Source organism: Pseudophryne corroboree, chromosome 9 (assembly GCF_028390025.1).
Source record: "Pseudophryne corroboree isolate aPseCor3 chromosome 9, aPseCor3.hap2, whole genome shotgun sequence".
In the NCBI taxonomy this organism is placed as follows: domain Eukaryota; kingdom Metazoa; phylum Chordata; class Amphibia; order Anura; family Myobatrachidae; genus Pseudophryne; species Pseudophryne corroboree.
In genome coordinates this window covers 434,160,538-434,184,884 of record NC_086452.1, presented here as the reverse complement: position 1 = coordinate 434,184,884, position 24,347 = coordinate 434,160,538, and the positions used below count along the sequence as shown (strand labels likewise).

At 47.0% G+C, this 24,347-nt stretch overlaps 1 protein-coding gene across 2 annotated transcripts in view; it reads right to left on the bottom strand.

The window, feature by feature from the left end:
• The window catches only part of FOXP1 (forkhead box P1), a 417,384-nt gene that overhangs the window by 337,377 nt on the left and 55,660 nt on the right, over positions 1-24,347 (bottom strand). For both annotated transcript variants that reach the window (XM_063941041.1, XM_063941042.1), the window contains exon 2: positions 8,394-8,575. In XM_063941041.1, the coding sequence (XP_063797111.1) occupies positions 8,394-8,564 (171 nt within the window). In that variant the 5' untranslated portion in view covers positions 8,565-8,575. The remainder of the gene's footprint in view (positions 1-8,393; positions 8,576-24,347) is intronic.

Genomic DNA, 24,347 nt, shown 5'->3' with positions numbered 1-24,347 from the left:
CTGATCGATGGGAAGGTATGCTGGGACTTGTAGTCACACAACAGCAGGATAGCCACAGGCTGTGGCCAGGCCTGCTTTAGTAGCAAGACTGTGGCAGTGCATGCTGGGATTTGCAGTTACAAAGCAGCTGGCGTGCCCCAGGTTGCCTACGCTGATCTATATAAGAATCACCGCCTGACGGGCACAGAGGGAGCCAGTGTGCGATGGAAGTGGGATAAGTTTGCGGCTGGGGGGAAGAGATGTGAATCTTGCACAGGGTAAGTATTGCAGCAGTTCGGGGGTGGGAGATGGTAATATTTATTAATGTTTATTTAGTAACATTTGTATTTATAGCGCCAGAATAAATTGTAACATTTTAAAATTAGGGACAAAATGTAATAAAACAGGATGTTGTATTTACATACAGACACAGTGGTAGGAGGGCCCTGCTCACAAACTAGAATTATCACCTATAATGTGCAAGATTCCTAAACATAAATGAATGCCCTAATTACAAGCTGGTCACAAAAGATTGCTTTAACCTCCATATTCCTGCCAAGCCAGACTTTTCTTTCCAGACAGGCAGCGTAACGTCCAGCAGCAGCAGCACGCTGAGTGAGTGAACCAGGCGAGGGAATGCACATAAGAGGTTGGCACCAGATAGCCCGAATAAATACCAGACACAAGCTACAGTAAGTAGATCATTATATATTATCTGACCTCTATAGGCCCCAGTTGGACACATTTTATGTAAAAAAAAAAAATCTATCAAAAGGCATACACAATAAATAGATACAATTACGTGTGCAGGCTGCGTCGTCGTATCTCACGTGTGTGCAAGGCCAATGTCAGGTATATACTAAGCTCCCACCGCTGCATATACGGGCAGCAGAAGATACGGCTGTATGCTGTACTTGCAGTGTGGCTATTGCACAAAGGAAACAAGATTGCCACTCCCCTTGTGGCTGGTTCTGGGCTATAGCTATAAGAGAATAGATGTCATGATAGCATGGGTATGCAATGATAGCATGGGTATGCAATGGGTATGCAATGTTACAAATTATTATTGAACTTAAGCAATCAAATCGTAATGAATCAACAACACACCCAATACACGGACGCCTTATGTATGCGCCTGTCCAGGTCCTGCCTCAGTCACACATACAAGACTGCTCCCCCTAACTGTACGCAGCTTACGCTTGTACACCCCTTCCCTTCACCTCTCCGCCACACGAGGGCTAGGAAGTCGTAAGTGTTAGATGCGACCTCTTCTTCACACGGACACAAACGCGGGGTCCGTGTATTCTAGGCACTAAACACTTACGTGCAACTCTGCATGAACCCCAAAGTACTGATTTCTGCACGCCCTCCTCCAGAATATAAACTGCTTTAGCTTCGTTCCCCAGCTTCAGGTTTTCCCTAAAGCTTTTGCATTATCTATTTATTTTGACTTCAGTTTGACACATTCTGCAAATATGAGTTGCATTTAATTCAAGAGCAACACAAATATACAATATATACATTAAGGCTTTCATAGCAAGGTGGAAGAATGAGAGCAAATCATGTAAAGGAGCATGAACAGCTCAATAATTTAGGAGCTGGGTGCACAACGCACCTAAAACAATTACTGCTGTCACCTAACGGGTTGGGTACGAAATCCCGGCAGTCACAATCCCAACGGTCAGTATGCCGTCAGCGCATCCCGATGATCAAAATCCTGATGGATCCTTGTATGTAATTTAACCCTACCCCTAAACCTATCCCTGACCCACCCCTCCAGCAGCCTAACCCAAACCGTCCCCTTCCACATCCTTACGCTGACTGCCCTCCCCCCCAGCCTAATCGAAACCTTCCTCTCTCACTGCCTAACCCAAACAGTCACCTCCTGCAGCCTAACCCAAACAGTCTCCTCCCGTAGCCTATCCCAAACAGTCCCCTCCCGCAGCCTAACCCAAACAGTCCCCTTCCGCAGCCTAACCTAAACAGTCCAGTCCCGCAGCCTATCCCAAACAGTCCCCTCCTGCAGCCTAACCCACACAGTCCCCTACCGCAGCCTATCCCAAACAGTCCCCTTCCGCAGCCTAACCTAAACAGTCCCGTCCCGCAGCCTTACCCAAACAGTCCCCTCCCGCAGCCTAATCCAAATAGTCTCCTCCCGCAGCCTAATCCAAACAGTCCCTTCCCGCAGCCTTACCCAAACAATCCTCCCCCACAGCCTAACCCAAACCGTCACCTTCCACATCCTTACGCTGACTGCCCACCCCCCCAGCCTAATCGAAACCTTCCTCTCTCACTGCCTACCCAGTCACCTCCTGCAGCCTAACCCAAACAGTCCCATCCCGCAGTCTTACCCAAACAGTCCCCTCCCGCAGCCTAATCCAAATAGTCTCCTCCCGCATCCTAATCCAAATAGTCCCCTCCCACAGCTTAACCCAAACAGTCCTCTCCCACAGCCTAACCCAAACAGTCCCCTCCAGCAGCCTAATCCAAATAGTCCCCTCCCACAGCCTAACCCAAACAGTCCTCTCCCGCAGCCTAACCCAAACAGTCCCCTCCAGCAGCCTAATCCAAACAGTCCCCTCCCGCAGCCTAATCCAAACAGTCCCCTCCAGCAGCCTAATCCAAACAGTCCTCTCCCGCAGCCTAATCCAAACAGTCCCCTCCCATAGCCTAATCCAAACAGTCCCCTCCCACAGCCTAATCCAAACAGTCCCCTCCCGCAGCCTAATCCAAACAGTCCCCTCCCACAGCCTAACCCAAACAGTCCCCTCCCACAGCCTAACCCAAACAGTCCCCTCCCACAGTCTAACCCAAACAGTCCCCTCCCACAGCCTAACCCAAACAGTCCCCTCCCGCAGCCTACTCCAAATAGTCTCCTCCCGCATCCTAATCCAAACAGTCCCCTCCCACAGCCTAACCCAAACAGTCCCCTCCAGCAGCCTAATCCAAACAGTCCCCTCCCACAGCCTAACCCAAACAGTCCTCTCCCACAGCCTAACCCAAACAGTCCCCTCCCACAGCCTAATCCAAACAGTCCCCTCCCATAGCCTAATCCAAACAGTCCCCTCCAGCAGCCTAATCCAAACAGTCCCCTCCCGCAGCCTAATCCAAACAGTCCCCTCCCATAGCCTAATCCAAACAGTCCCCTCCCGCAGCCTAATCCAAACAGTCCCCTCCCGCAGCCTAATCCAAACAGTCCCCTCCCGCAGCCTAATCCAAACAGTCCCCTCCCGCAGCCTAACCCAAACAGTCCCCTCCCGCAGCCTAACCCAAACAGTCCCCTCCCACAGCCTAACCCAAACAGTCCCTCCCATAGCCTAATCCAAACAGTCCCCTCCCACAGCCTAATCCAAACAGTCCCCTCCCGCAGCCTAATCCAAACAGTCCCCTCCCACAGCCTAACACAAACAGTCCCCTCCCACAGCCTAACCCAAACAGTCCCCTCCCACAGTCTAACCCAAACAGTCCCCTCCCGCAGCCTAACCCAAACAGTCCCCTCCCGCAGCCTAATCCAAAGAGTCTCCTCCCGCATCCTAATCCAAACAGTCCCCTCCCACAGCCTAATCCAAACAGTCCTCTCCCACAGCCTAACCTAAACAGTCCCCTCCAGCAGCCTAATCCAAACAGTCCCCTCCCACAGCCTAACCCAAACAGTCCTCTCCCACAGCCTAACCCAAACAGTCCCCTCCCATAGCCTAATCCAAACAGTCCCCTCCAGCAGCCTAATCCAAACAGTCCCCTCCCGCAGCCTAACCCAAACAGTCCCCTCCCATAGCCTAATCCAAACAGTCCCCTCCCGCAGCCTAATCCAAACAGTCCCCTCCCACAGCCTAATCCAAACAGTCCCCTCCCACAGCCTAACCCAAACAGTCCCCTCCCACAGCCTAACCCAAACAGTCCCCTCCCACAGCCTAACCCAAACAGTCCCCTCCCACAGCCTAACCCAAACAGTCTCCTCCCGCAGCCTAACAAAAACTGTCCCCTACCACATCCTTATGCTGATCAACCCCACAGCCTAACCCTCCTCTCCCGAGGCCTAACCTTAACCATCCCCTCCCACATTCTTACGCTGGTCACCCCCAGCCTAACCCGAACCTCATCAACCCCAGCAGCCTAACCCTAAACCCAGTACTTACCATCGGAATCCGTCTGGATTCTAACCATCGGGATTCCACTGACAGTATTCTGTCAGGATCCCGACTGCCGGGATCCTGTCACCATCCCCACCTGACCTTTGGGAGTCATTTGTACTGAGGTCATGCAAGCACATGCTCCCAGATTTCTTAAGATATTCCGTTGACTCATAGGAAATTACACCCCCCCCCCATATCTATTAATTATTTCTTTAAATGCTTGTATGTTATATGATGGTGTACTGGTCTATCCCCCACAGTGCCGGAGTCTGTCGCAACGGCAAATGCGGAAGCCTTCCCCAGATATCTGTAATCTGTGCATGCGTCCTAGAAAGCCCGCACCACATCATGCATACGCACACGGACAGAGACTGATAAAGCGGATGGACTGATCAGTCTTTCTGTGAAATGGGAGTTTCTGGCTGGCGGCCATGCAATCGCTTGGAACTGAACCATCTCTTGGGAGTGCTGCAGGCGTGCCCTTCTGTAACGTGCAGACGCAGATAGGACCCCTGTTTCTGAATGATCTTTTGCACCCAGCATGGGGTGGGTCTAAGTGCCAATACTAATGATGACGCCTGTAGGTGGGAAAAAAACAGCGGGCGGGCCTGTCATTCGCATGAAGACAGATGGATAATAGGCATAGACAGGCCGACGCTCGCAAGCCTAATGGAAAAGTGGCTGCTGAGGTGTTCAACACGGTATCCGTTCACATGGTCGACCATGTTATGGTCGACAGTCATTAGGTCGACCACTATTGGTCGACATTGACATGGTCGACATGGACGACACATGAAAATGGTCGACACGTGGAAGGTCGACACATGAAAAGGTCGACATGAGTTTTTTTAACTTTTTTTCCTTTTGGGGAACTTTTCCATACTTTACGATCCAAGTGGACTACGATTGGAACGGTAATCTGTGCCGAGCGAAGTGGTAGCGGAGCGAAGGCACCATGCCCGAAGCATGGCGAGCGAAGCGAGCCATGCGAGGGGACGCGGTGCACTAATTGGGGTTCCCAGTCACTTTACGCAAAAAACGACACCCAAAAAAGATAAAAAACTCATGTCGACCTTTTCATGTGTCGACCATTTTCATGTGTCGACCATGTGTCCATGTCAACCATGTCAATGTCGACCAATAGTGGTCGACCTAATGACTGTCGACCATAACATGGTCGACCATTCATACCGGTACCGTTCAACATAGTGGCATTCCAATGTATCCATCCTGGTTGGACAATAAAGTTGCTTCAAAAAATAAATAAATAAATAAATTAAAGGGATTTATGTGACTGTGGGGCAGATTTATTAAGCCTGGTGAAGTGATAAAGTGGAAGGTGATAACGCACCAGCCAATCAGCTCCTAACTTCCACGTCACAGGCTGGGTTTGAAAAAAAGACAGTTAGGAGCTGACTGGCTGGTGCGTTATCACCTTCCACTTTATCACTTCACCAGGCTTAATACATCTGCCGCCCAATCTGCACTGCTCTAGCCTCTGGTACCCATCTCATAACTGGTGTAGTGTACGGCCCTGTCATGCTTTATGCTGCAATGTAATATCCTGAAGCACCATGTAAAAGATGAAGACGTTTTTTAAAGGACTTTGTACCTTTAAATGGCCTAGCTCTCTCATGCCCTCTCCCATTTTTACAACTCTACCTGCGCTATTCAGGCATCACTTGAGATCAATTAAATAATTGCTTGTTTTTGTGCCCCCTGTTATACGAAGCAGCTCAGCTCCAGACCTTGTATTGTACCCAGACATCAGCTTTGTTTGGGTACACCAGGGCAATGCTATTAAGGCACGGCTGAAAACTACGCCGTAGAGACAAAAAAAACAAAAATAAAAATAAAAGCAATGTATTTCTTAAATGTCGTAGGAGGGCATGTACAAACAAAGCAAATGAAGTCATCTGAAGGTTGAAAATTCCCTTAAATGTACAGTTTGTTCTGGCTGCATAGCTCCGCTAAGAGCAGCAACCCGTCATGTGATATTGTCTAGAAAATGTGTCACTTTATCAACAAAGACTTTCAGCTGAACTAAGTGCAAAACAGCAAGTTATTACTGTGATTACATAAATACAAACAGGAGACGTGAGTAAAACCACTGCAAACAAGCACCGTGTACCAGCTCACCGTGACCTTGGATAAATCACTATTATTCTTCATTCAAGGATACTGTATAGACAGAGCATTCAAAAGCGCCCTTTCATTCTCCCATACAAGCAATGCTGTTTATATATTGCATTTTCAGGCATTTTACCCTCATAAAACAGTACATTATACAGTAAGTATTTCCTTGTAGCTTTGCGGAGTAAAAGTTGTTACTTTCATTCATAATTTGCGAAAGAAATTCAAATGAACGAAATACAATTAATGTCGTCAGAATTTCACCAAAAGATGATCGATGTGTAATCACAGAGAAATTTACAGCCAAGTGATAAAGAGTCACATTCTGAGAGAGACGCAAACCAGTTGCAAGGGAGATGTACTAAGCAGTGAAAAAAGTAGAGTAGTGATCCAGTGGAGAAGTTGCCCATGGCAACCAATCAGTCGCACTGTATAATTTTATAGTATGCAAAATTATAAATGTTAATTCAATGCTGATTGGTTGCCATGGGCAACTTCTCCACTGGCTCACTTCTCCACTCTTTTCACTGCTTAGTACATCTCCCCCTGTATCTGTACGGCTTCATGCTTATGGCAGCACTGCGCACTGTTTGTCCGCAGCTGCAAACCGTCTTTATTATCGCCAAGTACACCCACCCCATACTGATACCAGGAGATCCGTCAGAAACAGGTGTCCTTTCTCCGGATATCGGCCCACACATGGAGCGTACCGGCCGCCCACATCATGGTATATAGGCATGATGCAGTTGCTTTTTGCGGCACATGCACAGCGGGCTCGATCCAGATATATGGTAATGCAGCAGGTGGCGCCTGGTGTAAGTAGACGATTCCTGCATGCATTTGGGATGCAGCATCGGATCATTTGCGACTACATCGGCTGGCTGAGTGACCCTGAGGTCACGCAAGCCGGCCGCGGCAGCTACTTCCAAGAGGCCAAGAAAGCACGCCTCGGTTTTGTGGAACTGCAGCCGTCACCACCTGCTTCCCGTCCCCAAACTGACTGAGTGCATCTGACAACGCAGGACCCGGTCCGACACATATGCAAAATAATGAACATTGTTACTTTGCGGCCAATGTGCCACTTGCGTCGGGACATGAACCAGGCCCATTCTCCGTATCATAATTGCAACAAGCATCCGTAGCCAGCGCTGCGGAATGAGGCCCAAAATCAGTTCATTTCCTAAGCTAGAGATACGTAACCTTTATTCTCAGACTGACCTCAGTGACAGGCTCAGTGGCGGCCAAACTGGGCAGGTTATTTTTTTCCAGAGGGCCTTCAAGCTTCATTGCGCCCTATAAGTGGGGTCAGAAAATGCTTGTCGGCACCTGCTGACATTGGTCATGTACCGGCTGCATTTACCAACGTGCTGATGGCGGCTCCTTTTCATATGCTCATCAGGCTCATTTTGCAACCAAACCCGTCCCCAATGCTTCTGACAACATTAATCCTTGTGTGCCACCCACGGACGTTAGCTGTGTGTGAGAGACAAAACCAGGTGACCCAACCACTATGCCTGAATTCCCCAGACATCACCCTTGTGTTCAGCCAAGCAACAGATCTGCCTGCACACAGGCGGCATTCCAATAGGTCTTTTATCTGTGGCACCGAGACATGGAAGCTTTGGAGTAATACACTGAGCTCACAGCCAGGCATATGGGCATGTTATAATAAAAGCGTGTACACAGCAGCGCTAGAAAGTACACAGCAGGCTGATATGCTTTGGGCTTCTTATTTGATCTTAATATATTTAAAGGGAGATGTTTCAAATCTTGAGAGAGGTGCCCAAAGTAACCAATCAGGTGTACACTTCGTTAGATCTAGAACATTAAGCCAATAAAGGCACGTCTGATCGGTTGCCACGGGACACGGCACAGCTTACTACTTCCACCATGAGTTTAAACAATCCTATTTTTCTCAGATGTAACAGAGAAGACCATATTTACTCAGTAGCAAGAGACTCCATCACACCACTTGTCAACTAGACTGTGCTTTGGCACTGAGCAGCACACACTGGCTTTTTTTGGGCAGTGCGACGGACTTTGATCTCTCCTTCCCAGTGATGAATACCTAACCCAGGGAGAGCCAGAACGCATTATTCACATTCCACTGCCATTGCACGGATGCTTCTGTTTTCTGTAGCACGGTACCTGGTGTTGCTGGAGATGCGCGAGGTCTGCAGCGCCTATATCCAGAGACGGGGTCTCCCCGTTCGATCGCGTCTCCCGTAACGTGCACTCTAGTAAGTGGTTGCCAGCGCTCCCACCATTCTGCACAGCTGAATCGTTACTTTTCGTCTCAGTCCCAGATTCTTGCATCATGACTCAAAGCCCTTAAAACAAGGAGGGGGGGGGGGGTTGAGAAAAAAAAAACAGCTGTTAAAACAGTTACTGCATTTGAAGATACATGCCCTGTTTAAAATCAGGCCCAAACTGTAAACATTTGTCATTTCCTTTCATACAATTTATCTTTCCTGAATGCTTCTTGCTAACCGTTACTGTTTATTTTGTTTAACAGCTATAATTGCAGCAAATTTCAGTTCCAAATGCAGCGGCTTGTTTGCTTATGTTTATTCACTTTCTCCTTTTCTGACATTCGGGTTTTATTAGAGTACTAAAACATTGTTCCCTCTCTGTACAAAATCAGAAAGAGATGTAAGCTGGGGATAAGGCTTTCTTCTCCACTTGCAAAGTCTAAAATCAGTTTCAACTATGAACAATTAAAGGTCCATGCAACCTAAATTCCATCAGACAAGTGAGAACGTCCATTCTATCTCCGGAGGGTCCGATTGGCTCAGTGGGGTATTGGTGGAATTCACGGCCAGTCCGTCTGTGCCAGGACAATGTTTAGAGGCACCCGGCTCTCTACACTCACATTTACCACTGGCTCTGCTGACTGTGATGTCAGCACTGGGCGATGGTAAGTGAGGGAAGGGGTGTAGAGAGCTTGGTGCCTGTAAACACTTTACTGGTATCAGGCTGTACAGAGAAAGGCCGGGCCCATACCTTGGGGGAGGCAGGGGGGGGGAGATAGGGGAGTATGGGTCGACTTTGGGGTTGGCCTAATGTAAGCAAACATGACAAAATTGTATTTGAGGAATTGCATGCTTCACAGTGGGAGCCCTTTTTTTGCCCCTCAGACAGGAGCAGGTCAAGGGGAAGGGGGGGAAAGGGGGGAGAACAGGCAGACCCAGCCCCTGTTGGGCCCCTCCATTGTGCCTGGGTGAGAGAAATTAGTACCCGGCCTGCCCTCTCTGTCCCATTGACCAGAATACGCAAACTGGCAGCGGATCCCACAATACCCCGGTAAGCCAGTCCAATCCCTCCAGTGATGGCAGAATTGGGCTGGGTTTCTAATATACATACATATATACATATAGACAAGGGATGGCCATCGGTGGGTTACCCATCGATGGTACTACTGATGGGTAACCTTGATTGTGTGAAACCATCTGCAATGGAATCATCGATGGTTTCACCCACCAATGATCACCCATGCTTAACAATGCATTAGGATGTGGACCAATGAGAGCCTGGGGCGGAGCATCATGGGAGTGTTGGAGGAGGAGCTAAGTTCAGTAGCCTGCCACCTTAAGAGAAAAAAATCTTTGTTCGCTCTGTAATATCGATGGCGATAAAACATCTGGTTCTCCCCCATCAGTGGAAAAACTATTTTACATCAGTCATAGACCATCGATGATTTTGAATCCCTAATGCAGATTAGGAAACATCAGATTATACCATCAGATTATACATCAGACTATCCATCTTTTTGATTATTCGAATGATACTTCAATTCTTATAACGTTGGTTACTAAGGGTCATTGACGTAAATGTATTACCCTCCATTATGGGGCAGAAGCAGTATCAGCGCACGTCCACTGATATAGCTTCTCCCCCATGTATGACAGCTGCGGTGCCGACTCAGTGACAGGAGCGCGATAATACAATTACCTTATTGTGCCTTAACCGTAACTGAGGCTACTTTGACAATGTGCACATTTAATTTTCTCAAAACACTAGAAGTTCACTAAATACTGCTGAATAAGTCACACTCAATGGGAACTATCATTTTACCTGTAACGCTTGTTCTGCAAAATATGCAGATAAAAACTCAATATTGACGGAGAGATGCAAAAACCAAGACGTCATTGGTAATACCCCTTTCACACTGCCAATGCCGGATCCCACCCAGGAATTGGAAACGGGTCCTTCCCGGGTGGGATCTGGCATTGGACGCTGCCGCTGGCTCCCCTGACTCGGCAATATGCCGGGCGGGTTGCCATAGAGGCGGGGGTGCGGAGCCGGCAGCAAAGGGGGGGGGGTGGAGGGGGCCCTGGTGCCTCACAACACTGGGGTAATTAGCTCAATCCCTTGTTAGGGCCCGCCCTGCCCCTTTCCTCACGGAACTGCGAATTGCGGTATTATGCGACCAGTCCCTATGAAGTGAGCGAGAGGCAGGGAAGCCACCTACCTTTCTGGACGTTTGAGAAGAGTAGGTACGCGTGGTATTTAGGCTGAAAGCTCCAATGAAGTAGGGATTGATGTGAATAACAAATATTCCTTGTACAGTGATACATAATTGCCCTATAAATAAACCATAACATTATTGTCAGAATCTAATACCACTTTCAGACTGACAAATATTTCCCGGGTTATTGCACATAAACGCACATCAACCCGCGAATTTGCTCAGTGTGAAAGGGTCCTGAAAGTATATCCCGGGTCGAGTGTCCCGGCTTTTCATCCCAGGTCATGGGACTGTTAAAAGGCCTCTCATTGGAGCTTTTTTGGGCTCAGAAAGATGATGTCATCATCCAGAGCCCGGGAAAGCGGAGGAGAAGCCCTGGAAGCGGAGGAGACAGGCAATATGGCGACCTGGACAGATCAAGAGATCAGAGAGCTGCTCAGCATAAGGGGGGAGGAGGAAATAAAGGGACAGATACCAGGCACAGTGAAGGATGCTATTGTTTATAAGAACATTGCAAAGCTGCTTGAAGCCTGAGGAATTATCCGTACACAACAGCAAGTTGTTAATAAAATGAATACACTGAAAAAGCCGTTCTTGAAGGTGCTATCTGAGCCAGAAAAATGTCCATTTCTAATGACATACATATGTATTTGCAGGGATTTCCCGGGATCAGTGTAAACGGGGCTATCCCGGGTCGATTCCAGGTCTAAGTGCAGTGTGAAAAGGGTCATTCCCGGGTTGTGTCTCGGGATGCGTTCAGGAACACGTTCCCGGGTGTGACCCGGCTCTGTCAGTCTGAAAGGGGTATAAATAACTTATACACTCTGTATGCTATTTGGGCCTGTAAAGGTACTCCATGATGTCAGGCAGCATAGCAAGGGTCATCTGGCTGCGGAGCAAGGTGATAACAGTCTGATACCCTACCTGGAGGTCAGGGTAAGCCTTACATGACAGAGGGTAGGAAGTCTAATAGTGCAGGCAGTGTCGGACTGGGGCATGTAGGGCCCTCCCAGGGAATGCAGTGGTAGGGGCCCATGTTTAGGGGTGTGGCCAGTCTCGAGAGGGTGTGATCAGCTGCCACATTGGTCTTGGAAACCAGTACAGAGTGCATGGTCTGGGCCCCTTGATAAATATATATTATAAATACTGTAGTGCACGCATGCTATTGATTAATACCAGAAATGCACTGTAGAAAATACACCATAGTCCTGTGGCATTGGGTATGGGGATGCCGGGATCCCTGCAGTCAGCATACCGACGCCAGGATCTCGGCCACTAGAATGCCAGCAGGGGGGTGAGCGCAACGAAGCCCCTTGCAGGCTCGGTGGCTCGCCACAGGTTCTATTCCCACTCTATGGGTGTCGTGAACACCCACAGAGTGGGAATAGCCCCTGTCGGCATTGTCAGTGTTCGGGATTCCGGCGTCGGTATCCTGACCGCCGGGAACCCGCTTGCCAGCAATGTAACGACATCCCTTCCTGTGCAGTACTAGGTAACATATGTATAATGTATAATTGAAGTGCAAATTCTGGAACCTGATCCCTAGAGGATGAGGGGGGCCCTAGCAGTGGGGCCCACCAGGGGGGGGGGGCAGGGTGCCCCTTTGGGCCACGCCAACCCAGCATGCAGGTACAAGCGGCACATTTCCAGTTTCCAGTATCTGACTCTTCTTTCACGCTCATGTTTGGAGATGACTGAAGTGCCGGGGCATGGACTTGGCAGTGGTGATATAACTTATACACCCTTCTGCTTGTCAGCCCACTTATATTTTGCTACATTTTGTTTTTGGATAAGGTAGCAGGTCAGGCTGCGTGGGGCCCCTACCCAAATGCTACGTGTGCACAGTGGATACGAATCTGATTATCTGTCAGCATGAAGAAAACAACATTTAAAAAAACAAAAAACAATAAGCAATGCTCCCCACTACACCAACCCTATAAATAAGATGCTATAGCAAAACATTTCTGTCAACAGCAATAATTATCCTGTGATGCATCTGCTGGAGTTATACCTAACTGCGCCTTCGTACATCACAGCACTAAGGATTGCCAAACTATCATCTAATCTGCAAGAGCCTTTGTTTACCCTTCCACGCCTAGAATTCTGATATTTGCAGAATAAACAATGAGCGACGTTTCAGAGTCCAAGTGCTTCACAAAAACACAGATTTGCATTTCTTGGGAACATCAGCGTGTATACACATATACTGCAAGTGGCCATGAAAAACCTTATTTAAAATGCATGTAGCCATATGGATCATTGTGCCTTATAACCAATGCAGGGAAATGGCGCTGATGTTCCCATTTGAATGTACGGTATGTATCTGTGATTTATGTTTTTCCCCAAGAATGTAATAGTTACATAATGGGGGTAATCAGGGAGATTGCTGGACTATTCAGGGAGTGAGGGAGATTGCTGCTATTTCAGGGAGTCTCCTGCAGAATGAGGGAGGGTGGGCAACTATGCATTTAACCTTACTCTAACTACTGTATAGCCTTCCTGGCTGGGATATAGCATCTGAAACCCAGATAATAACAATAATGGATTATAAATGCGTGATTCTTTTAGTGTCCACACCTTGAAATCATGTTAAGCAAATACAGGTGCAGGAGAGTAAAATTAATTTTATGCTAAAATGAGACTAAAACACAACAAAAGTGAAGAGAATCTATTCTATGTGTAACTTATTTACCTGCATGATTACTCCACATGGAATCTGGTCATTAGATCAGCAGAGCCAATATTTATACTGTAACCGAGATAACATACTAGATGCACAGAGATTCCCTCCTCCGTCCGCTATGGGCCACATTCATGACAAACGCAGGACATACAACTGTTACAGATGACTTCACAGTACTTGTCCTATATTGTATTCAACTGTAAGTTGCTGTTTTCCTGTTTTGATTATTTGCTTATGTACTCTGTAATTGGGCGCGGCGGAACCCTTGTGGCGCCATATAAATAAAGGATAATAATAATAATAATAATAATAATAGTCTGACGTCTGCAGGAAAAGCAATGCACCAACATAACAAAACACTCTGGATTGTTATCATAGGCCTCCCATCCCCTGGCATTGTACGGTATCTAATGACCCACTATCCCCCTGCAGTCTACTATTGCATTTGGGGCATGTTTGTATTTTCCTAAGAGCATCTTGTTTCTCCAAAGGCCTCCAATGACCTCCAAACTAATATAATGTATTGGCAATGTGTGTTTCAATGCAAAGAACCTCACCAGTGGGTAGGAGGCCTGAGAAAGCCATCAACACCACTGCTACAGTCGCTGAATTAGTGAGGGACTTGGATGACCATATGCCTGTAAACACACTACCTGCCCTGAATTTAAGGACCTGTAGATCGGTCAAGTCTCTTTAGATACAGAGGAGTCCTCATTCACCTATCTTTATTAAGATGCTTGGCTTCAGGGGTGGTTACCGAGTGGAGAGGGCCTCCTCCTCTCTGGCAGTGCAGTAGACTCTGGCTTTGTGTCAGTCTACTGCGCGCACGCAGATCTACAGGAACATGGCGTCTGCTCCTTGTTCCCGGAGACATCTCTATTGTGCACGTGCAAATTACTGGGAAAATGTGCAGCATCATTTTCCCAGTGATTTCTGCCTGCAGTGCCGGCCGCTGTGGGACTATGGAGGGGTAAGTATAATTATATGGGTGCAGTGAGCGGGCCCCTGCGCACTGCACACCCTGCACCCAATACAGATACACCAATGCTTGGCGTGACTTAGAAGCTCTGCCACCGGTAGCAATTCCTGTACTTTTGCACTTTTTTCTTATCCACTTACAGTGTACCAGATACAGGGGGTCATTCTGACCTGATCGCACGCTCTGATTTTTTGCTGCACTGCGATCAGGTCAGAACTGCGCATATGTATGCACCACAATGCACAGATGCATTGTACGGGTACAAAGAGGATCGTCGCTGAGCGATGGATTTAACGAAGAATCCATTTGCACAGCCGATCACAAGGAGACAAGAAGAAGGCGTTTGTCGGTGTCAACTGACCGTTTTCTGGGAGTGTGTGGAAAAACGCAGGCGTGTCCAAGCGTTTGCAGGGCGGGTGTCTGACGTCAATTCCGGCACCAAAAAGACTGAAATGATTGCAGCGGCTGAGTAAGTTCTGAGCTACTCAGAAACTGCACAAACTGTTTTTGTAGTGCTCGGCTGCACATGCGTTCGCACATTTGCAAAGCAAACATACACTCCCCTATAGGCGGCGACTATCTGATCGCAGCACTGCAAAAAAATAACTAGCGAGCGCTCAACTCGGAATGACCACCACAGTACACTGTATTAGTACTTTTGTCGCAAAGGAATTGGTTTTCATGTCGCAGATTACGCATCATGATATGCGCGGCCAGGCATTGTGTGGGTCTTTTGCCTTTTTACCCAGATCAGTGAATGAGTCACACAAAGAAATACATGAACTGCCAGCGTCAGTAATTACCCTGTACTGTACTTTTGTCGCTGAAGTGATGGGCATAAGATGCATACTTGGCGAAAGTGTCTCCGGCAAAGTCTAGTGAAAGTGTCTCCGGCTAAGGGCCTAATTCAGACTGGATTGCTGCAGCCGCAGCGTTCGCAGTCTGAACAGTGGCGTAAGTTCGTCCCAGTAGCCCAGAGGCAAGATAAATATTGGTGCCCCCCCATATATTTAGATAAATATATGTATGTACAGTATGTATGTATGTGTCCGTAAAAATTCAGAATTCTCCATACACGCACGTGTGTGTGTGTGTGTGTGTGTGTGTGTGTGTGTGTGTGTGTAGTGTTCTGAATTTTTTTTTTATACACTGTGTATATATACACTTCATTGTCTTTTATTTTAAATCGCACATTTCTTAGCAGTCATACCCAGGATTAGAACCCATGACCTGTTACACTAACAGCAGACACTTTACTGATGGAGTTATTTGCTCCTGTAGAGGAAGCATGAGAATGTTAACTATATGAAGTTACGTGTAATTGTCAGAGAAGTAACTTTATATAGTTAGAATTCTCGTGTTTCCTATACAGGAACAAACACTGCATCCAGTGTTATAGGTTGTGGTTTCTAATCCTGGGTATGACACTTGTAAAATGTGTTTCTACAGCAAAATAAAAAGGGTGTGATTTGTAAGGTGCAGGGACCACTGAGGAAGTCGGCCACTGAAGAGATAGTGGCAGCTATCAATTAACTTAATTCAATGGTGTTACAGAATGGGAGGAGAGGTGCCCCCCTTCAGAGCAGAAGCCCGGCGGCAGATGACTCCACTGCCTCCCAGAGTTACGCCTCTGAGTCTGAAGCCCTTTGCGTACGCACCCCGGGAGGCCCAGTGAGATGCTAATAGCATCTCAGGACTGCGATCGCCTCTGCCTGATTGACAGGCAGAGGCGGTTGCGGGGCGGAAGTGGTGGGGTGCGGTCCGGACAACGCAGGTGTGTCTGGACCATTGAGGGGTGGGGGGCGAGGTGGCTGCGTGACGTCGCACGCAGCCGCTGCAACCCGGGACAAGGACGTGTAGCCACCTGCCAATGGTGGCACCCGTGCGGAGGAGGGGGCCTGACATGCAGGGCGGACTCGCCATGTACTGGGCGTCCCCCAGCATGTCTGAGTAACTGCTCGTAGATGTGCTAAATTTAGATTAATTCTAGATGGCCGTACATTGTTGGCTCGGTGTAGAATATTACTTCCAGATCCAAACTACCAATTTGTTAGAAAATGGCATTTTCTAGTAATACGTACCCCACCCGTCAGTGTTTCATAACAGAGGGTAGCAAATCGCGTTTCAGTTTCATTGGTGGAATTTTCAACCTCCTAGCACCAACATTAATCATCCACCCTATCAGCTCCCATACAGATCTTCCCACACAGCACCCATCAACCAATTTACCCATTAACACCCACACTCAGGGGCAGATGTATTAACCTGGAGAAGGCATAAGGAACCAGTGATAAGTGCAAGGTGAAAGACACCAGCCAATCAGCTCCAATATGTAAATTAACAGTTAGGATCTGATTGGCTGGTGCCTTTATCACCTTGCATTTATCACTAGTTTATCACTTCCTTATGCCTTCTCCAGGTTAATACATCTGCCCTTCAGCACCTAAGAACTTCCCGCCAGGCCGCCACCCCCACACACATAGCCACGGGGTACAAAGATGTAAGCCAGTTGCCATTTTACAAACACATTGTAGAGTGCAATACATAAGCACAAGGAAATTGTTTATGATGACTGAATAATATCACTGCTCCACTGTGCAGAGAAAAAAAAGAATGTTTGTGAACATAAGAGCGACCTTTTAACTATAGAAGGAAATACTTGCTATTAAGTAACATAATAATAGTTACAGTCTAATGTTCTTTCTAGTGTAATGGAACTACTTCTACATGCATTCTAAATTGAAGATTTATTCCAAAATGTACCAAATCCCGATTTGTTTCTAAACCTTCAACTTAACAGCGACCCAAATACAAATTTATTTGTTGAATAACTGCATAATAAAGGGCAAAATATCTTTGTGACGTACATTATGTAAATATGATGTTTGGCAAAGGAAGAATATAGGAGCACAGAATGACAGAGGTCACTTCAATCGCACATCCTCAGCGTTATTTCCCCATTGCTGTAAAACTTGTACAGATGAATTTCATACCCACATGCAGGATGGCCTGCGATGGGGTGGGGCTGGACTATTCACATCATTAGGCCCCACCCTCTAGAAACAAACTGCTAGGAAGAGGTGGTGGGACCAAATGATACAATTATCATAGAATCAAGGCATATTGGCCACGCCTCCTCGTCACGGTACCGTGATTCCCGGTGGGCTGCGAGATGGAGGGTCTTTTAATTATTTTTACTGCTTCAATAATGTAGTACTATATTTAACTTATACTGTTTCCACTATATCATGGCAGTGTTAGTACGAAATGGACTTTGGGCCTAATTCAGTAAGGATAGCAGATGCTGCTAATTAGCAGAATTTGCTATCCTTTGGATCACATGCTGGGGGCCGCCCATCGCTGGGCAAGGCCGCCCAACATGCTGAGCGGCGCCTTCCCCCGTTCAGCAAGCAGAAACTGGGAATGCATCACAATTTCTGCTTGTTAGCAGAAACTGAGGATGGCTCCTGCTAGTGCAGCTTACCTGCACCCGCAGGAGGCCCACCGCCTTGTTCTCGATCACGGCGGCTTCTTGTTACGTCACGCAGCCACCGCGATTTGCGATCCAACCTGAATTAGCCCCTTTGTTCTCAATTGACAAAATAAAGAGACAAGCAGATCTCATTGGATGGATGGGGGATAGTGCTTAAAGCTGTAGGCAGGGGCAAACAAAAGATTTGTGTGGAGGGTTTTCCAGAGAGGGGGTGGAGCCAAGCAATGAGACCAAAGTGACCCATTATACGCTGAGCCGTTAAACTAAACTAGAGTGTGTGTGTGTGCGGAAGTGTATATAAATATATATATATACATACATATATATATATATATTGTGACAAGAACACTGGGATAGTGTTTGAGGGCAGGTATATTTGTCCCAGGTTCTTGTCTTACATGTTTTAGAAAATGTTAACTTCTAGGAAAAATGCTTTTTGTTTTGTCTGAACCTTTTCAGTTTGCTGTAAAAGCTGGGTAAAGGCTCTGAGAGAGAGATAAGGCGAGTTCTAGACATTGGGCCCAGTTCGGGTCTTTGGCCTCACAGAGGGCTAATCAGGGTTTCAGCTGTGTAAGAGTGATATAGTGCTTCTAACCTGATTAGTATGGGCAGACTGCCTGGGAAGGCTGCAGGATCTGTGTGTGAGAGACACGCTTTCTGATGCAAGTAAGCTATACAGTATGTACTGAAGAACTCTGTGTTTTGTTTAGTGACAGTTAGGAACATCTTATGTTTAGTTAGTGCCGGACAGGCAAGGTATTTTTATTTTGGGGTTTGTTTTATTTTCTGTTTCAATAAAACTGGCCGGGGTCAGTTGTACCAGAAACTGGACTTGTGTTGTTCCTCAGCTGCTGCGTGCTGCCATATTCCCCAGGAAAAGGCACCTTGCACCCCTACAGTGTTACAACTTGGTGGAGAATGCGAGCAGGCCGTTCTGCGCATAAGTGAAAGCAGCAGCTTTGTGAGGCCTGCAGAAAACGGTGGTTTATGCAGATACAGCCCAGTGTGAAGTTACTGAGACTCACCCCTGAGGGTTTGATATATGTCCTGGGTGAAAGCAGCTGCAAAGCCGCCTGAAAAATCTGTTGACATGGAGGATCTGCTTAAAGCCTTGCTGCAAGCTACAGCGGCTCAGCAGGAGGCCAACCGACAGCAGCAGGTGGCAATGGAGGAAAATTGGAGACTACAGCAGGAGGCCAACAGACAGCAGCAGGTGGCAATGGAGGAAAATAAGAGACAACAGCAGGCAGTTGTTGATGAACTTTACAGGCAACAGCGTCAGGATAGAGAGGCCTTAGCAGAAGTGGTGCAGAGACTTGCAGCTCGGGTTGGAGATGTGGCCGTCAGTGCTCCAACCAGCTCTAGTTCTATACGAGCCAGTCACTTCCTGCAGAAAATGACAGAGGCTGATGATGTGGAGGCCTATCTGACCACGTTTGAAAGGACTGCCGAGCGTGAGAACTGGCCGAAAGCACAGTGGGCCAGTCTGCTGGCACCTTTCCTGTCAGGTGAGCCCCAAAAAGCTTACTTTGATTTAAGCCCTGCTGAGGCTCGGGACTATGATAAACTAAAGACTGAGATCCTGACCCGCCTGGGAGTCACGCTGTCAGTACGAGCACAACGGGTGCACCGTTGGCTGTACGCCATGGAGAAGCCTCCGCGCTCCCAGATGCACGACCTTATTCAGCTAACAAAAAAATGGCTGCAGCCAGAGACATTAACTGGTCCCCAGATGGTGGAAAGAGTCGTCATGGACCGCTACTTGAGATCTTTGCCCATGGTCCTGCGCAAGTGGGTGAGCCATGGAAACCCGGGTACTGCTGACCAATTAGTGGACATGGTAGAGAGGTATTTGGCAGCAGAGGAACTACTGATGACCACCCAGCAACCCATAGATCCTCGACAGCGCCCTTCAGTAAAGACTGGTAAGACTGTTCCGTGGGAAAACGTTGCTGGGCGGTTAAGAGAACGCAAGGCTGGAGAGACTGTAAACACTGGCCCTGGAAACAGGCCAATGGGGCTAGAACGGTCTATGCTGCCCAAATGGGTTGATAATCGTGTGGTTAAATGTTTTAGGTGTGGTATGCCAGGTCATGTTATTGCCAATTGCCCAGTCACGCAAGAACCCATGCAATGTGATGCTGCCTTTGAATGTCGCAGAATGTCTTTCTTTGCTAGGTTAGCCTGTACTGTGGTACCTTCACCTGAGCTGGAAAAACAAATGTGTGATGTGTTCTTAGAAGGTAACCGGGTAGAGGCCTTGCTAGATTCAGGAAGTTTAGTTACCCTCGTGAAAGCTGGGTTAGTGAACCCCTTAAAGGTCCAGCAAATACCTATTGGGGTAACTTGCATACATGGGGATACCCAACATTATGCCACTGCTGAGGTGAATATAGAAACTTGTTGTGGGTCAGCAATGGTTAAAGTGGGACTGGTCCCTACCTTGGTGCATGAGGCCATAATAGGGAGGGATTTTCCTCATTTTTGGAAACTGTGGGAATCACGGTTATCAACAGATGTGAGAAGTAAAAAGCCAGTTGATAATACCGGTGATTTTATGGATGTACGTGGGTCTTCGGAACTTTCTGGCCCTTTGCCTTTTGCTAGTTTGGCTGGGGAAGTGACAGATGGGGAGTCCAGTGAGGACCCTCTTGCCGGGAACAGAGACATAGTAGTTAGAACTGAAAGCGTGCCTGACCTGGAGGTAAAGAAGGATCTGTTTGCGTCTGAACAGTTAAAGGATCCTACCTTAATAAAGGCTAGAGAGAATGTTAAGATTGTTAATGGGGAACCTGTGGTACCAGGTGACAGGGTTACGTATCCCCACATGGCCATCTGTAATGAGCTCTTGTACCACATTGTCAAAAGGGGTGAGGATGTGGTGGAACAGCTGGTAGTTCCCCAGCCTTATCGGAGAACGGTACTAGATTTAGCTCATAGTCACGTTACCACAGGACATTTAGGGGCAGAAAAAACCACTGAAAGAGTTTTACAAAGGTTCTTTTGGCCAGGGGTTTATAAAGAAGTGTCTGAATATTGTTCTTCCTGTCCTGAATGCCAGTATCATGCCCCTAGACCCCATTTCAGGAGCCCACTAGTTCCCATGCCTATTATAGAGGTCCCGTTTGACAGAATAGCCATGGATCTCGTGGGGCCCTTGTTAAAGTCTGCTCGGGGCCATCAGTATATCCTGGTAATTATGGACTATGCCACTCGATATCCTGAGGCTGTCCCTTTACGCACTATCACAACCAAGGCGATAGCTAGGGAGCTGGTGCAGGTATTTAGTAGAGTGGGAATACCAAAAGAAATTTTGACTGACCAAGGTACTCCATTTATGTCAAGGATCATGAAAGAATTGTGCAAGTTATTTAAGGTCACTCACCTCAGGACGTCCATCTACCATCCCCAAACTGACGGGTTGGTGGAAAGGTTTAATAAAACATTAAAAAGTATGTTAAAAAAGGTTGTTGAGAGAGATGGGAAAAACTGGGATTGTTTGTTGCCCTACTTGTTAATGGCCATCAGAGAAGTTCCTCAGTCCTCTACGGGGTTTTCTCCATTTGATTTGTTGTATGGTAGACACCCCAGAGGGCTGTTGGATGTTGCCAAAGAGACGTGGGAAGGACAGCCCACTCCTTATAGAAGCGTTATTGAGCATGTAACACAAATGCAGGATAGGATTGCAGCCGTGGTACCTGTTGTCAGAGAGCACATGGAACAGGCCCAAAGTGCTCAACAGAGGGTCTATAACCGGAGTGCCAAGATACGGGAATTTGCTCCTGGAGATAGAGTTCTTGTTTTGGTACCCACTGTGGAAAGCAAATTCCTAGCTAAATGGCAGGGTCCATTTGAGATTAGGGAAAAAGTGAATGAGGTTAATTACAAAGTATACCAGCCGGGAAAGAGAAAACCCGAACAGATCTACCATGTTAACTTAATCAAACCCTGGAAAGATAGGTTGTCTCTGTCAGCGGAGCCTTGCCCTTCGGTGTCTTCACCCCAGTTGCTTCCCGCAGTGAAGGTGTCAGAGACATTATCAGCTGATCAGAACAATCAGGTTAAAGAATTTCTCATCCAAAATAGGGAGGTATTTTCAGAGCTGCCTGGCCGAACGACCATAATAAAACATGACATTGTCACAGAACCAGGGGTCAGGGTTCATTTAAAACCATATAGGATTCCTGAAGCTCAGCGAGAAGCTATTTCTAAGGAAGTTAAAACCATGTTAGAACTTGGAGTCATAGAGGAGTCTAACAGTGAGTGGTCCAGTCCCATAGTGCTCATCCCGAAGCCCGACGGTAGCATACGCTTCTGTAATTACTTTCGTAAGTTAAATGAGGTGTCCAAGTTTGACGCATACCCCATGCCCCGTGTGGATGAGCTTGTAGAAAGGCTGGGAACAGCCAGGTTTCTCACCACATTGGACCTGACCAAAGGTTACTGGCAAATACCTTTATCTGATAGCGCCAAAGAAAAAACAGCCTTTTCGGTTCCGGAGGGGCTGTACCAGTATAAGATGTTACCCTTTGGGTTGCATGGGGCTCCAGCAACCTTTCAACGGGCGATGGATAAAATTTTGAGGCCCCATAGAAAATATGCAGCTGCCTATTTGGATGATGTGGTAATTCACAGTACAGACTGGGGGTCACATTTGGTTAAAGTACAAGCAGTACTGGACTCAATCAGAGAGGCAGGGTTAACTGCTAACCCAAAGAAGTGCTGCCTCGCAATGGAGGAGGTCAAATACTTGGGCTTCACCATAGGCAGAGGTCTGATTAGGCCCCAATTGAATAAAGTTGATGCTATTCAAAACTGGCCTCGTCCAGTGAATAAAAAACAGGTAAGGGCTTTTTTGGGAATTACTGGGTACTATAGACGGTTTATTCCTAATTTTGCGACCACAGCGGTGCCGTTGTCAGACCTTACCAAAGGGAAGCAGTCAAATGTGGTGAAATGGAACCCTGATGCAGAAAAGGCGTTCCAAGCGTTAAAAGTGGCTTTGTGTTCACAACCGGTGTTGATAACACCAGATTTTTCAAAATAATTTGTGGTACAGACAGATGCCTCAGAGGTAGGGATAGGTGCTGTGCTGTCCCAAACCAGAGATGGGGACGAACACCCTATCATTTATTTGAGTAGGAAACTCAATGAGCATGAAAAAAGGTATGCCATTGTGGAAAAGGAGGCTTTGGCCATTAAGTGGGCACTAGATACCTTGAGATATTACCTCTTGGGTAGACAATTCAGACTAGTGACAGACCATGCCCCTTTAAAATGGATGTATGTAAATAGAGGCAAGAATGCTCGTGTAACTAGATGGTTTCTAGCGTTGCAGGACTTTAAGTTTACTGTCGAACATAGACCGGGAACACAATTGGCCAACGCAGATGCATTGTCTCGCATCTTCTGTTTGGGGGCTACAAGTGTTCCGGCCCCTAGGTCGAAACAGGGGAGGGGGATATGTGACAAGAACACTGGGATAGTGTTTGAGGGCAGGTATATTTGTCCCAGGTTCTTGTCTTACATGTTTTAGAAAATGTTAACTTCTAGGAAAAATGCTTTTTGTTTTGTCTGAACCTTTTCAGTTTGCTGTAAAAGCTGGGTAAAGGCTCTGAGAGAGAGAGATAAGGCGAGTTCTAGACATTGGGCCCAGTTCGGGTCTTTGGCCTCACAGAGGGCTAATCAGGGTTTCAGCTGTGTAAGAGTGATATAGTGCTTCTAACCTGATTAGTATGGGCAGACTGCCTGGGAAGGCTGCAGGATCTGTGTGTGAGAGACACGCTTTCTGATGCAAGTAAGCTATACAGTATGTACTGAAGAACTCTGTGTTTTGTTTAGTGACAGTTAGGAACATCTTATGTTTAGTTAGTGCCGGACAGGCAAGGTATTTTTATTTTGGGGTTTGTTTTATTTTCTGTTTCAATAAAACTGGCCGGGGTCAGTTGTACCAGAAACTGGACTTGTGTTGTTCCTCAGCTGCTGCGTGCTGCCATATTCCCCAGGAAAAGGCACCTTGCACCCCTACAGTGTTACAATATATATATATATATATATATATATATATACACACACACACACACACACACACACACACACAGTACTGTGCAAAACATTTTGGCAGGTGTGGAAAAAATGCTGCAAAGTAAGAATGCTTTAAAAAAAATAGAAGTGTTAATGGTTTATTTTTATCAACTAACAAAATGCACAGTGAATGAACAGAAGAAAAATCTAAATCAAATAAATATTTCAGTATCTACTGCAAATCAACCCTTTGCCTTCAAATCAGCATACATTCTTCTAGGTACACTGGCACACAGTTTTTGAAGGAACTCCGCAAGGAGGTTGTTCCAAACTACTTGGAGAACTAACCATAGATCTTCTGTGGATGTAGGCTTGCTCACATCCTTCTGTCTCTTAATTTAATCCCAGACAGACTCGATAATGTTGAGGGCTCGAAGGGGGAGATATCATAACTT